Source organism: Rana temporaria, chromosome 5 (assembly GCF_905171775.1).
Source record: "Rana temporaria chromosome 5, aRanTem1.1, whole genome shotgun sequence".
NCBI classification, from domain to species: domain Eukaryota; kingdom Metazoa; phylum Chordata; class Amphibia; order Anura; family Ranidae; genus Rana; species Rana temporaria.
This window is the reverse complement of record NC_053493.1, coordinates 173,644,104-173,659,501: the sequence shown is the minus strand read 5'-3', so window position 1 is coordinate 173,659,501 and position 15,398 is coordinate 173,644,104. Positions and strand designations below refer to the sequence as shown.

Below are 15,398 nucleotides of genomic sequence, written 5' to 3'. Positions count from 1 at the left end.
AAATTCTAGTTTGTTCCCTAGGGATACTGTGGATACTACCCACTGAAGTCGACCCCCCCCCCCCCACACGGCAGACCCGGGGCACCCCTTCATGAAGAGGCTTTGGAGTTTTGCTTGTTGGCCTTTGAACTTCACTGCTTCTTGTTTTTCTGGGCTTCGTCTTCCTTAGGTTTGGTGGCTGGCTGAAAATGCCGTCGCCACTGGCTGGAGCTTGATCTACCAGGAGCCAGGGAGAGAGAACGCTTAAAACAAGGATGCTTGTTTTTCTTCTTCTCTGGTAAAATTATAGTTTTACCTCTCAATATCTTTTGGATATATTTCTCCAAATCTTCCCCAAAGAGGTGTTCGCCATGGAAGGGGAAGCTGGCCAAAATCTTCTTTCATGGAGCTTCTGCTGACCAAATGCTTTAGCCAAAGAATTCTGCGCATCAGCACCAGCTGCAGCGTTAGGCAGAATGCCTGTTGGATTGAATCTTTAATGGCATCCACTGTAAAACATAAGGCCTTAGGCATATTCTCCCAAAATTTGATCTGTTCAGCAGTGAGACCTTTCATCCCCTGTTTTACCTGGTCATTTAAGACCTCACACATACCCATCGCTGCTACAACAGGTTGGGTTACTGCGCCTGCCAGGAGGAAGGATGATTTTAGTAAAGATTCCAACCTTTTTTCAGAAGGATCTTTAAATACCTGGGCATTGTCCCCACCGGACAAGTTAGGTTTTGTTTACAGAAGAATCACTGCATCCACAGAAGGCAGACTCCACTTCTTGGTAAACTTCTCCTCCATGGGATAAAGCACTTCAAACTTCCTAGGAGGAGCAAAACGCTTATCTGGGTTTTTCCAGTCTACGTAAATCAGATTCTCCAATAAAAGATGAATCGGAAAGGCACAAGCAGCCTGTGGGGATTTTAACGAGCCCAGAGAGGAGACAGGTGATTCAGTTAACTCCTTAGGGGGTAATCTGAAAGTGGAGCGCACTGCTTCAGTATATATAATATTGCACCTGTCATTTTAGCACTTGAGATTCAGAAAAAGGCTCCTCCGACAGCTCTGATCCCTCCGAGTCCTCATCCCCTGATGGGGCCTCATCCTCCTCAGATCTTTCTGCAAGGAGATCTAAAACAGGAGGAGATCTGCTTCGCCTTTTGTCCTTTTCTGAGGACTTTGCGATTAACGCAGTGATTCTCTCTTCTAAATTGTTTAGGGCTGTTGCCAAAGTGTCTTATAGTGACATATATAGGCACAACAGGAGATGCTGCAACTCCTGATAGAGGTAATGGCTCATCCTGTATAAATACTTCAGGTATTACAGGAGATGAGGGTACCGCACAGGCACAGGTAGAGCCTCCTGTCTCTGGCGGCGACACTTTTTTGCTTCTCCCAGAGCCTCTTCTTTGGGAAGACATAATGCTAAGCAAAGCCAATGTACCAACAAATGCATATACTACTGTGCTAGTTAAGCAATCTACATATAAGTATGCAACTAATAACACAGTTTCATGCCAGAGTGGCTGTCTTATCCTTGTGCTCAGCCAACCACATGGAGATCTTACGTGCCCTTAAACGGAGACCACTTCCTTGGGCCTTGTAAAAGACTCTTACCAGGACTTTTAGTGTTTAGAGCGAAAGTACTGGACCCCAGAGCCCAGTCCTCCGGAGAGAGACATTACAGGCGACACCTCGTCCAAGAGGTCCGGATACCATCCAGTTTTGGCGTAATATAATAAAGCATCTTGGATGGACCCACAGTGTAGCGCTCTACCCTCATAGGACATCTTAGACACTGGCAAAAAAACAAAGGTACTTCCCTGATGGGAGGGGTTATATGGAGTGGAACTGTATTTGATTGGTTGTGCCAGTGTTCAATCACCTCTGGTGACCATACAACCCATTATGTAGTGATTAAGGCTCTGTGTCCCGTGGTGTACGATAAAGAAAGTGACTAGAGATTGTGTTTTTTAGTCCCTTTTCCTGTGTCAAAGGGGAGATGTCAGGAGTCTTTTTAGAGCCACTGAAAGACGGTTCACATGGGGTCAACACGACTTTGTGCGCGACTTGAGCGTGAACCACAGCGTGACTTGGAGCAACTTACAACGCGACTTGAAGTCACCTCCAGAAGGGGGAACTCCACGCCAAATTTTAAATAAAAAACTGGCATGGGTTCCCCCTCCAAGAGCATACCAGGCCCCTAGGTCTGGTATGGATTTTAACCACTTGCCGACCGCGCTATAGCAAAAATACTGCTACAGCGCGGTCGAGTTACTGACAGGACGTCCCTGGGACGGCCTCGTGCACTTCCGCGTTTGCGCGTCCCCTGGGGTGCGCTCGCGGAAGTGTCCGTGCTCGCCGGGTCTAGAAGACCCGGCGCATCACGGATGACGGTAAATTGCCGCTAATCGCGGCCGTTTACCACGTGATCGCTCCGTCAAATGACGGAGCGATCACTTGTAAACAAACCGGCGTCATTTGATGACGCCGGTTCCTCCCTCTCCTCTCTGTACCGTTCGCTACAGAGAGGGGGGGGAGCGCGGGGTGTCAGCAGTGCTGTGGCTGGATCTGTGACAACTGCATTCACAGATCCAGCCATCCTTCCCTGCGCAATACCCCATACTCTGCCTGCAATACCCCCAATACTCTGCCTGCAATACCCCCAATACTCTGCCTGCAATACCCCCAATACTCTGCCTGCAATACCCCCCAATACTCTGCCTGCAATACCCCCCAATACTCTGCCTGCAATACCCCCCAATACTCTGCCTGCAATACCCCCCAATACTCTGCCTGCCATACCCCATACTCTGCAATACTCTGCAATGCCCCAAATACTCTGCAATGCCCCAAATACTCTGCAATGCCCCAAATACTCTGCAATGCCCCAAATACTCTGCAATGCCCCAAATACTCCGCATATATAATGTTTTGGGGTTCTATGTAATTTTCTAGCAAATAAATGGTGATTTTTTCCATGTAGGAGAGAAATGTCAGAATTGGCCTGGGTGCTCCAGAACGCCTGATGGTGCTCCCTGCATGTTGGGCCTCTGTATGTGGCCACGCCGTGTAAAAGTCGCACACTTGGGGTATCGCCATACTCGGGAGGAATTGCAGAATGTGTTTTGGGGTGTCATTCGTGGTATGCATATGCTGTGTGTGAGAAATAACCTGCGAATATGACAGAAACAAGTTTTTATTTATTTATTTTTACAGAATTTTCTGTCGTTTTTCTTTTATAGCGCAAAAAATAAAAAACCCAGAGGTAATCTAATACCACCAAAAGAAAGCTCTATTTGTGTGAAAAAAAGGACAAAAATTTCAAATGGGTACAATGTTGTATGACAGTAATTGTCATTCAAATTGTGAGAGCACCGAAAGCTGAAAATTGGTCTGGTTAGGATAGGGGTTTAAGTGCCCAGTGGTCAAGTGGTTAAGGGGAACCCCCTACACTGAAAAAAATGGCGTGGGGGTTCCCCCAAAATCACAGCGTTTCAGTTCTAAATGAGTGTGAGGGTTGGGAGGAAGATACAGGGTAAGAGAGTTTCAGCTTTAGTAGGGTCAAAGTCCTGCGTAGGGGAGTATAGTTTTGCAAGGTTGGACCAAAAAACTTTGAGTATCTTAACAGGGTTGCTAGTGTAAGCATTATTGGTTGTTTTTAGTCATGTGGACGTCTTGGGGTAGTGGATCGCCCGCAAAGTGCGAGCCATAGGTGTGTCGGGTTTGTTGGCCCTAAGGTAAGAATTATGTTGACGTTTTCACATGAGTTTCTCAGCAGAGTTGGTGAGAAATAAATCAGTCTAGTCTGGCCCTATCAAGGCGTGAGTTGTTGGTATAGGGGGGGGGGGGGCTGAAATGCAGCATGGCATGCATTTAAGTTGGCTTCTAATTGCTGGAATAAGATTGTGTGGTCACGTTTCAGTGCTGCTGCCTATTGAATTAATTTGCCATGGATGACAGCTTTGTGAGCTTCCCAAAGTGTCAAGCCTCGTACACACGCACAGTTTTCTCGGACAGAAACATGCTAAAAAACTGCTGGCAGAGCTTTCTTGCCGAGTAAACAATGCGTGTGTACGAGGCTTCGAGGTTTCTCGTCGGGAAAACTGCCCAGAATCTCGACGAGATAAATAGAGAACCTGCTCTCTATTTTCTTGTCGTGATTCTCGGCAGTGTTTTACTGCTGAGAAAACCGAGCGTCTGTATACTTACCTGCTTCCATGGAAACCCGTGCATGCTCGAAATAACTTTGACGCATGCGCGGTAGCTTCCAAGGCATAGGTAGGGTGAAGCAAGATGGTGGCAATGGCATCGAATGTGACGAGCACATGCTCGTCGTAGTCGATGACGTCACCGCATTCGTGCCATTCAAAAGAACGGCGGTTCTTTTGAATCATACGTGTGTACACTCGGCTGGCAAGAAAATCTTGCCAGGGATCTCGTCAGGAAAAACTTTTTTTCCTGACGAGGATCCCGGCCGTATGCACAGGGCTTCAGAGCCGAAATATCATCTGTTGCATTAGTAGCAATATATTCTTTAACGGCTACTTCGATATCTATCTAGAGAGTGAGAGGGGTGGGAGAGAAAAGTGTTGTTAATAATCCAGGACGTGTCATGCGTTCTAGGGATTGGGGAGCCTAAGGGGGTGCATACTGCATAGTGGTCAGTCCTAAAGAAAGGTGTGATGATAGAGATGATTTCCGGGATCATGCTATTGGGCATGAAGATGCAAAGAAAGATTTGTGTGGATGTGAATAGCTTGCTAACTGGGTTAAGTTTGCACCATGTGTCGGCTAGGTTATATGTGGATATTAGGTGTTGGAAGATTCGCTTATTAGGAGTAGATGGTGAGGTTGGGGGTGATTTGTCGAGAAACATAGTCAGATTGGAGGCTCCGCAGAGAACTACTGTACCGAGTTTGTGTTTGTCAATTACCTGAACGAGATTTGGGGATTTTTAAGGTGCAAATTCACAAGATTTTATAGAAAAATATTTATTGAAGATTTAAAAAGCATAATCCAAATATGATTATCTATTCATACAGTACAGATAATACAGGTGCAGGCTGATTAGTTCTGTACATGTTTTGCCACAAATAGTAGCTTCTTCAGGAGAATTTAATTTTTCGGGCACTGTAAACACTGGAACTTAAAGATTTCTTCAGAAAACATAACATGAAGCACAATACAAAACAATTTTGTACACATAGAAATAGTTTTATTTTCCTGGATTGGCAGAGGACACAATGGCAAATTACATTCCAAAGGTAGGTAGAAAACAAAAGGAATGACGAGGAAAAGTCAAATGGAATTTTCTCTGATGTTCAAATAAGTCACACAAATTACCCTAGAAACCAGAGACAAACAATCCAATCAAATAAAGAAGAATATTAGATGGTACTTTAAGAAAAAAATACCCGGATGATTCAATGAAATTTGTTACCTTGAACAATTGGAGACAAAAATAACAGGAGGTGAGGACGCTGTGTGAGCGCCCGCTTGCCCGCACGGATTCTTGACTTTTGAAGAGAGGGTGAATGGCATTTAGCAATGGAAACCTATACGAGTTCTTCTTTGCTTGGTGGGTCTTCTATAAGCAGATATGAGCCTTAGTGGCTGCGCCTTGGTGCACTTATGTGGGACATTAAAGCCTTGAACATTCAAGGAGAGAATGTTTATGGGGGACTGATTAAAATGTGCGGGGATATTTCCCAAGAGAGAGCCGTAACCACCGTGGGGGGGGGGAGAAGAGGGGAGAAAAGGCTGAAAAGAGAAGGAACATAACAAAATAGTACAACCCTATTAGGTGTGTTGTACATTAGTGTATATTTTCTCAATAGCAGGGTATTGGAGCAACCCAGGGAGCGTCAGCGGTCCTGTGGAGGCTCTGGGGCTGCTGTTGGCTACCTGCATAATAAAGGCAGGGGTCCAAGGGCATGGAGGAGCAAGAAGTTCCCGATGGGGAGCAACACCGTATAGAGCAACTACAAAAAAAAAGGCAATCACTGACGCTTACCAAATCTGTTGGATCTCAGGTAATAGGGATCAAATAGGCATGTCAGAACACCATCAGCCAGAAAGGGATCAGCATCTGAAGTTTCCAATGAAGGTGCAGATATCCCGTCCGAGCAATGCAAAACTCCTTTTTCAATGGATTTTATACATCAAATGGATATCCAAACTTGCTCACCATACCGGTATTGTTAATAGGGGCAGAAAGAGAAATGCTTCATGGTGCAGTTCGTTAAAAAGATTTATTACTCCAAATCAAACATAACATCAAGCTAAAAACAAAGTTCCACACAAAAAAAAAAAACACAACCACAGCACATAGCCTGACTGGCTCAAGTATGATAGCGTCTAGGATAGTGACTTTTTTCTTGGGTAGCCCTGAGAACCGCCCCCTTGTCCCTGAAGTGCAGTCATTTAATAAGCATGACATGCTGTGGGGCCCCAGAGGACAAGGGGCATAAAGGAACTCTATGAGCTTGTTCAAAAGCAAACAGTGGTGTAAAAGTGGAGGCGCACTTTTACACCTCCGGGAAACCTAGACAGGTGGTCTTCCATGTCAGTAAGCTTGTCAGCGGTGTAACCCTGAGCTTGACGCAGCTCTCTAACTGAGGCCTGCAAGGGACGTGTCTCATCTTCCAGCTTTCCAATGCGTTGTTAAGCATTTGACACTCTGTGACGGAGGTTGTGCACATCCTGTTTTAGGAAGGATAAGTCAGTTTTAATGGAGTCCATTTGTGTGGTGAGGGAAGAATGGCTGTGCTGAATGGCCCCCATGATCTGTGTCAGGGTTGGTTCTACAGGGCCTGTATCAGTATTGCATGCATTAGGAGTAGCAGGATCTGTGTCCTCAGCAGGGGAGAATAGGAGGGGATCCTCCAGGCTAGAAGCAGGAGGATGCTGTGGCTCGCCCTCCTCTGAGAACTGCTGTGCCGTGGAGGAGGACGGCTGGCTGTGTCTGTGTGTAGAATGCTGGCCGGCACAATCTTGCTTCTGCCCGCATGGCGGCACCAGCGGCGTGATACACGGGGCGTCCTCCATATGTGGACCCTTTTTGTCCATTGCCTGATGGGCTCTTGGATCCTGTGGGGCCGTTAAAGAGCAGACGGGTCTGCAGGATCAGGTGAGGATAAGTGCAAGGTGGACGGAGCTCAAGCAACTCGTGTCCTCACATCCCGGTAGTTGGCCACGCCCTCCTAAACTCTGATCCTTGCTAGAAGATAATTTGGATACAGTCATAGGAGCAAACAACTTGGAGGAAAAATGGGTATGCTTTAAAAGCATATTAAATAAGGGTATTAGCCAGTGCATCCCAATGGGAGATACAATGGGAAATACATTTAACCACTTAAGGACCACCTAACGACGATACCTGTACGTGGTTGTATAAAGCCCATCGGTGGGTTGCGGGCACGCGCGCTCCCGCGCCGCGGGAGTCGCATACCCGATCACCACTAGAGTCCGGCGATCGGTCCCCGGAGCTGAAGAACGGGGAGAGCCGTATGTAAACACGGCTTCCCCGTTCTTCACTGTGGCGATGTCATCGATTGTGTGTTCCCTAATATAGGGACGCACAATCAATGACGTCAGACCTACAGCCACACCCCCCTACAGTTGTAAACACACTTCAGGGAACACATAACCCCTTCAGCGCCCCCTTGTGGTTAACTCCCAAACTGCAACTGTCATTTTCACAATAAACAATGCATTTTAAATGCATTTTTTGCTGTGAAAATGACAATGGTCCCAAAAATGTGTCAAAATTGTCCGAAGTGTCCGCCATAATGTCGCATTAATGAAAAAAATCGCTGATCGCAGCCATTGGTAGTAAAAAAAAAAAATTAATAAAAATGCAATAAAACTATCCCTTATTTTGTAAACGCTATAAATTTTGCACAAACCAATCGATAAACGCTTATTGTGATTTTTTTTTTTTTTACCAAAAATAGGTAGAAGAATACGTATCGGCCTAAACTGAGGGAAAAAAAGTATATATGTTTTTGGGGAATATTTATTATAGCAAAAAGTAAAAAATATTGTTTTTTTTTTTTAAATTGTCACTCTATTTTTGTTTATAGCGCAAAAAATAAAAACCGCAGAGGTGATCAAATACCACCAAATGAAAGCTCTATTTGTGGGGAAAAAAAGGAGGCCAATTTTGTTTGGGAGCCACGACCGCGCAATTGTCAGTTAAAGCGACGCAGTGCCGAAATGCAAAAAGGGGCTTGGTCTTTTGCCTGCATTTTGGTCCGGGTCTTAAGTGGTAAAAAGAGCTAATTAAAGTCCTAGGTGGCTTAAAAAAATGCATGTAATAGCAAAGGAGAGGGACTTAAAAAACTACAAGGCTTAGGGATCATCATCGGCATTCCAACTTTACAAAGAATGCAACAATAAAGGTAAGGGTGCAATCAGGGCAGCTAAGATAGGCACAGGAGAGCAAAAAAATTACAAGAAATTAAGTATATAGATAGTAGGAAAGGGGGGTCAGATCATATTGTCCCATAAAGAATTATGAAGGGAATCTGGTTAGTGAGGATAGAGAAATGGCAAATGTATCCAATTTATTCTTCTCCTCAGTCTTCACGAGGGAATCGGGGGGGCTTCAGTAACCAAACTGCAATGTTTATCCTACTGACATGTCACAGGAAGCACCCTCATGGCTAACAGAGGACAGAATTAGAAATAGACTTTAAAAACGTAACATTAATAAGTCATCGTGACCAGATGACTTGCACCCGAGTGTCTTTAAGTAACTCAGTCAATTAATTGCCAGACCATTGTTCCTAATTTTTACGAACCGTCTACTGACTGGTATGGTACCAGCTGATTGGAGAAAAGCCAATGTAGCTCCAAGGGCCAAGATACATCCCTGGGAATTACAGACCAGTTAGCCTAACATCAATAGTATGCAAGCTCTTGGACGGGATAAGGGACTATATACAATATTTTAGTAATGACAACAGTATCATTAGCAGTAATCGGCATGGATTCATGGAGAATCGTTCTTGCCAAACAAATCTATTAACCTTCTATGAGGAGGTCAGCTGCCATCTAGATAAAGGCCCGTACACATGGTGAATCTGGATTTGACAAAAGCATTTAATACAGTTCCCCCATAAAGGTTAACTGTACAAAGTAAGGTCTGTTTTCATGGACCATAGTGTGAGTACATGGATTGAAAACTGGCTACAGGGGCAAGTTCAGAGGGTAGTGATAAATAGGGAGTACTTGCAATTGTCCAGGGTGGAAATTGTGGTCCCCCAGGGTTCTGTCCTGGGTCCAATCCTATTTAAACAAAAAATTCATAAACGACCCTGAGCATGGGATAAACAGTTCAATCTCTATTTGCAGACAATACTAAGCTAAATGGGCCAATAACTTCTCTGCAGGATGTGGAAACCTTGCAAGAAGATTTGAACACATTAATGGGGTGGGCAACTACATGGCAAATGAGGTTTAATGTAGAAAAAAATGTAAAATAATGCTTTTGGGTGGCAAAAATATGAATGCAATCTACTCACTAGGGGGGAGAACCTATGGGGGACTCTAGGATGGAAAAGGACCTGGGAGTCCTAGTAGATGACAGGCTCAGCAATGACATGCAATGCCAAGCTGCTGCAAGCAAAGCAAACAACATTTTGGCAAGCTTTAAAAAGGGGATTAACTCCAGAGATAAAACAATAATTCTCCCACTCTACAAGACTCTGGTTTGGCCACACCTGGAGTATGCCGTCCAGTTCTGGGCACCAGTCCTCTGGAAGGATGTGCTGGAACTGGAGAGTCCAGAGAAGGGCAACAAAACTTATAACGGGACTGGAGGACATTGGTTATGCGGAAAAGTTACAAGCATTGAACTTATTCTCTCTGGAGAAGAGATGCTTGAGAAGGGATATGTATTATGAGATTGTATTTTTATAATTTTTTTTTGGTTGAACTTTATGGACTTTATTTTCAATCTGACTTACTTTGTAACTATGATATGATTTCAATGTACAAATATTGTACCGGTGACCCCACAATAGGGATACAACTTTTCCAGGAATGTAATGAGACACATTCACTAAAATTAGAAGAAAAGCGGTTTAACCTTAAACTGCATAGATGGTTCTTTACTGTAGGAGCGGTTAGGATGTGGAATTCTCTTCCACGGGCAGTGGTTTCAGCGAGGAGCATCGATAAAATAAAATAAAAAAATAGATAAGCACCTGAACGACCACAACATAAAGGGGTATACAATGTAATGCTGACATAAAATCTCACACATAGGTTGGACTTGATGGTCTTTTTTCAACATCGCCTCGCCTCGCAGACAGGATGGAGAGCGGTCTGCTGTCACTGAAGCCAGTAAACTCCCGGTAGTCCCGATGGCCAGTACATTCCTGGGTACAAGCATGGTGGCAGTGGGGGACAGGGCCGTCAGCGGCGGGGGGCGTTGCCTAGTGTATATTCGCTCCATAAGACGCAGAGACATTTTCCCCCATATTTTGGTCCGAAAAATGCGGTATGTGGTGTTATGTATCGAAACAGTAGTATTAAAGTGGTTGTAAACCCTCACATATACTCCCGGAGCTTACTCATGGGAATGACTTGTTCTGATGTGCGCCTTCCAGGACCTTTAGCTCTTGGCCTCGGGTGATAAACCGAGATAAGACCAATTCTTCAACATAAGTTGTACTTGTTTATCTACGGCAATATTTCCCCATACATCCATTCAAAGTGAAGAATTTACACAGGATCTCTCAGGTCTGAAAATCAGGGGGTGGAGAGCTGAAGTTACATCAGTGAGATGAGCTCTGAGAGCTGATTGGAGGGAAGGGACACACACTCTTTACACAGCACACAGGAGTAGAGCTGGGGCTGTCAATCAGCTGGAGCTCCCTCCCCTGTCACCATTTTTCTCTTGGTGTCAGGAAAACTTGTCAGAAGTGGTTCATGCTGATAGAAGAGGAACAAAACGGCAGAAAGAAATTACACCTAGACTGCTTTCACACTGAAATCGTCAACCATTGGTGCTAAAGTGCTGCTTGTTTTAGGCTGCTAGCGGGGCGCTTTTACCCCCCCCCCCCCAAAAAAAGTTAACTCCAGTTTTGCCTCCCTTTCAAAGGGCTTTTCAGGTGCTTTGAAAGCACTGCCCATTCATTCCAATGGGCAGGGTGTTTTGGAAGCACTAAATACAGCGCTCCCACCCCATCCCAAAGATGCTGCTTGTCGGACTTTTCTGAATGTCCTGCAAGCACACTGCCCTAGTGTGAAAATACACACTGAAATGAATGGGAAGCAGGTTTCAGATGCTTAGTAGAGGCCATTTCACATGCTAAAGCGCCTGGAAACCACCCAGTATGAAAGGGGTCTTAGTGCTCTGGATTGAGACAAGTTCACAGTATAGAGAAAAATGCTTTGTTCATATTTTATGTCTGAGGTTTACAACTTTAAGTATTTTTTAGCATCATACTTTACCTACTTTTATACTTAAGAAATTGAAAAAAAGTTAATTGCTAGAAACAACTTTACAACAATACTATTATTTAATATTTTTTTTTTGCTTTAAAGTGGTTGTAAACCTGTCATAAAATCTGGGCAAATCACATACTGTGTATCTATAGTGTTTACTTATCTCTCTGCAAAGTTCTAAGTGTCGTTTCTCTCTGGTGTTTTGTTCCTTTGTTATCAGCATGAGTCACTTCTGAGACGTTTTCCCGACATGTGAGATAAAATTTGTGTCGGAGCTTAGCATGCGGCTGGTCTCTTGATAACAGTTCTTCTGCTGTGTGTGCGTGTGGGGGAGGGGTTCCTATATTCTCAGGATCAGGCTTTCGCACACTGTACACGGGAAGCCTCTCTGCCCCCTCCTCTTTAATACTAACAGATGGAAAAGGATTTTAACACAATTCTGCCCTTTTGAAGGGATGTAGCGGAGAGAGGGCTGCATATAAACCTTGTAAACCCTATGTAGGAGGATTTGTTTCATCTCTGTGTATCAGCGGAGGCTGTTGACTTCACTGGGTATATGTGAGGGTTTACAACTACTTTAATTTCAACTAACGCTAGTATAGTATAATGATTGTATGTTGAAAAGATTCACAATCTTACACTTTCTGTTTAAAATGCTTTAAGTTGTGGGGTCTTTCAATATATTTTCAAAACTAGGGCCTTTGTTATGTCAGTGTGAATGAAAATCTTTGCAATTAAAATCTATTAAGTACCCTATTGTTTCTACGCTCTGGGACTCAAGTGGTTATGTTATTTTTGATTTTTTTATATTTCTTATTTATTTTTTTGTGTAGATTATCTGTTATGTTTTGTTTTGTTTTTTGTTCCAGAAAACACACCAAAGTGCCCTGCAGGTGCAGCAGAAAGCAGAGGCTTTGCTACAAGCCAACCATTATGATATGGATATGATCAGGGATTGTGCAGAAAAAGTAGCCTCTCATTGGCAACAGTTGATGTTAAAAATGGAAGACAGACTGAAACTTGTAAATGCCTCTGTGGCCTTCTATAAAACCTCTGAACAGGTACCTAAATGTGTAGTGAATTTTACATTGCATGCCTCCGTTATACAACTGTAATACTTAAAGTGATTTTAAAGTCTTGTTTAAAAAACAAAAAAAACATTAACAAACATGTTATACTTGCCTCCTCTGTGCAGTTGGTTTTGCACAGGGCAGCCTGTATCCTCCTCTTCTTAGGTCCCTCTTCACTGCTCCTGGCCCCTCCCCCCTGTTGATTTCCCCCACAGCAAGCAGCTTGCAAAAGATTACCTCAAATGGGATGGATCCTGCAGTATGAAAGACAAGACTCTACATAGGTAGTCTTTAAGTAATATAGCTAACCAATATGGTTTGGCGGGCCAGGCCAAACCTCAATATAATTTATCTTAAGAGTTTGTGCACGTATGCGTTGGCATGGGTTGGCGCGCAAAGAAGGAAAGAACACAACTTGTAATCCAAAGGGAAGAGTAGAAAAATAGTATCTGGTAAAAACTTCCTGAACAGTCGAACCACAATTGATGAATATCAACAATCCACCCTCCAGCAAGACAGTCAGTACGCTTGGGCATGTGCCCGTCTCACCCAACCGATTCAGGCCTTATCCTTCTGTGGTACTCTGTCCACGATCTCCGGTCAGTCTTGCTAGACGGCAGCTTCTGGTTCTCAGACAGGACGCAGGGATACTGGAAGCCTGTACGATCACTCCGTCAGAGGTTACGTCTCTCCTTCTCAAAGGCACTCCGCCCGGGCGTATGTAGGCCTCAACTGCGGCCTACTCCCCGTGAAGACACTTCTGACAGTGTCCTGGGTTGAAGAGGCGGTCCCGAGAGAGCGCGCCAAACACGGCCTCCCCCTTAAATTACCTTCCCCAGCAGGCTGCGCGGAAGGTAAAGCATCCTGGGTTGTACAGCTGCTCTCTGGGTAATGTAGTCTATTACAGGCCAGGGCAAATGGAGTCTCTTCTCTCCCTGTACTCAATTCCCCAACATTCTCTGCGGTACCAGAACAAAATTTGAACATGTGGCTCTAACTCATCTCGACTACAGGAGGGAGCAGAGATCCTTCACGATCAGCAATGGTAGTCTTTTATATCACATTAAAAAGGGTGATACCCCACTACAGAGATGAATCTGAATGTCAGTCCGACACTAAAATGGATAGGATCAGACTCAGGTCCTGTAGCTGAAATAGTGAGCAGCGGTGTCCAGACTTCAGTGATGCAGTGTGGGGCAATCTAGGCTCAGCAGGTGAAAATGAAGCACTGTTAGGACCTTTAGTAAGTTAATCCCAACTTAGTGGATAGCTCCAAAATGAATCATTTTCATTGCTGCAGTCATATTAAACCCCTGTATCTCCATGTGCAGACTTGTCCGTATGGATGGCATTCATATGTAGGAGGGATAACGCCATTCATACGGACAAGTCTGCACCGGGAGACACGGGGGGCTTAATATGACTGCAGCAGTTGTAAGGAAAAAAATGGATCCGTCCACTAAGTTGGGATTACCTTACTAAAGGTCCCGATAGTGCTGTATTTTCACCTGCTGAGCCTATATTGCCCTACACTGCATCACGGAAGTCTGGACACCGCTGCTCACTATTTCAGCTACAAGAGTCTGATCCTATCCAGTTAGTGTCAGACTGACATTCAGATTTATCTCCATTTCCATATTTAGTTTTTACAAGATGTTTCGTATGAGACCACTCTAATTGAATTTACAAGAACCGTGACCTACCTGTGACCCATGATGACGGCTAAACATCAGAGACGCGTCGGTTACTAGGGAACATCCATTTTAGGGGAGTCTTGGTGTCATTGTTTTATATGTGCTGTTTATTTGTTGCATACATGCACACCTTGTCTTTTTTAAACATTTGTATTCATGTTATTTGTGAACCATTAAAACAATTTTTCTATACACATCAGTGTCTGGCCTTTAAAATCCCACTCCAGGGGGAACACCTTTTTTGTCCAGCTAAGTAAATCGGGGGAGTTGGGAAGGCTGCTAAAGTTTTTTTGTTTTTTTTATCTTGATAAGATACATGCATAGAACACAATAAGATAAAAAAAACCTTCTGCCTTTACAACTCCTTTAAACACTTTTTCAGGCAAAGACAGAAAAAACCTTGTCATTTCCTATGAGCTGAAAAGACAGCAAAAGCAGTATTTTCTTTTATTGTAAACGAACGTACCTACAAAAAACAGAAATTGGGTTATTTGTAAGATTACCAGGTGAGAATAAAAAAAAATAAACAACCTTAAAAAGAAAACTAATACAGCCACTACATCTAAGGAGTGGTAAGTGGCTATATATGAGAGATTCGGATTGGTTCATGAGAAACAAGCTGATCCTTTAGGAGACCTTTTATAACCCAACCAAGCATGTCATTACCTAGTGAATATAATGTAAAATGTTTACGGAAGTTGTTAATAAAAGATGCGGCCATGTGCGCGGAGCCCCGCACAGCCATGCTTTTTTCAAATAGTGACAGCAGGTCCGGGAAGAAGATCCCGGCCTGCTGTCACAGGAAGTGCAGGGAGCTGCTGCAGGATCGGTAACATGTTTCAAGTTCCACCCTTAAAGTGGGTGGAGCATTTAACTTGTTCCCAAAGGTGAACTTATCCTTTAAATCACTTAGTGCTATGTGTGACAACGGTCTCCTGCTTGTGCTCCTTTTTTTGCCACCCTGTTGCATGTGCTTCTGATGGGAAACTACAAGTAGTTGTATCAACACAAATTGCACGAATGTTGACTGTTGTCACTTAATGGATGCTAGTCCTGCGAACTGATGGTCAGCCATCACTGGAGGTCATGCTTGGAAGTAGCTAAAAGAGGCTGGGCAAGGTCAGCAGCACTGAAATGAAAAAAGAAAATGGTTAAAGTGTATCTAAACTCAAAAATGTAATACATT

At 44.0% G+C, this 15,398-nt stretch overlaps 1 protein-coding gene across 6 annotated transcripts in view; it reads left to right on the top strand.

Annotated features, from left to right (window-relative positions):
• TRIO (trio Rho guanine nucleotide exchange factor) overlaps positions 1–15,398 on the top strand; it is a 1,129,982-nt gene that overhangs the window by 340,051 nt on the left and 774,533 nt on the right. For all 6 annotated transcript variants that reach the window (XM_040353401.1, XM_040353397.1, XM_040353396.1 and 3 more), the window contains one exon: positions 12,318–12,509. In XM_040353401.1, the coding sequence (XP_040209335.1) occupies positions 12,318–12,509 (192 nt within the window). The remainder of the gene's footprint in view (positions 1–12,317; positions 12,510–15,398) is intronic.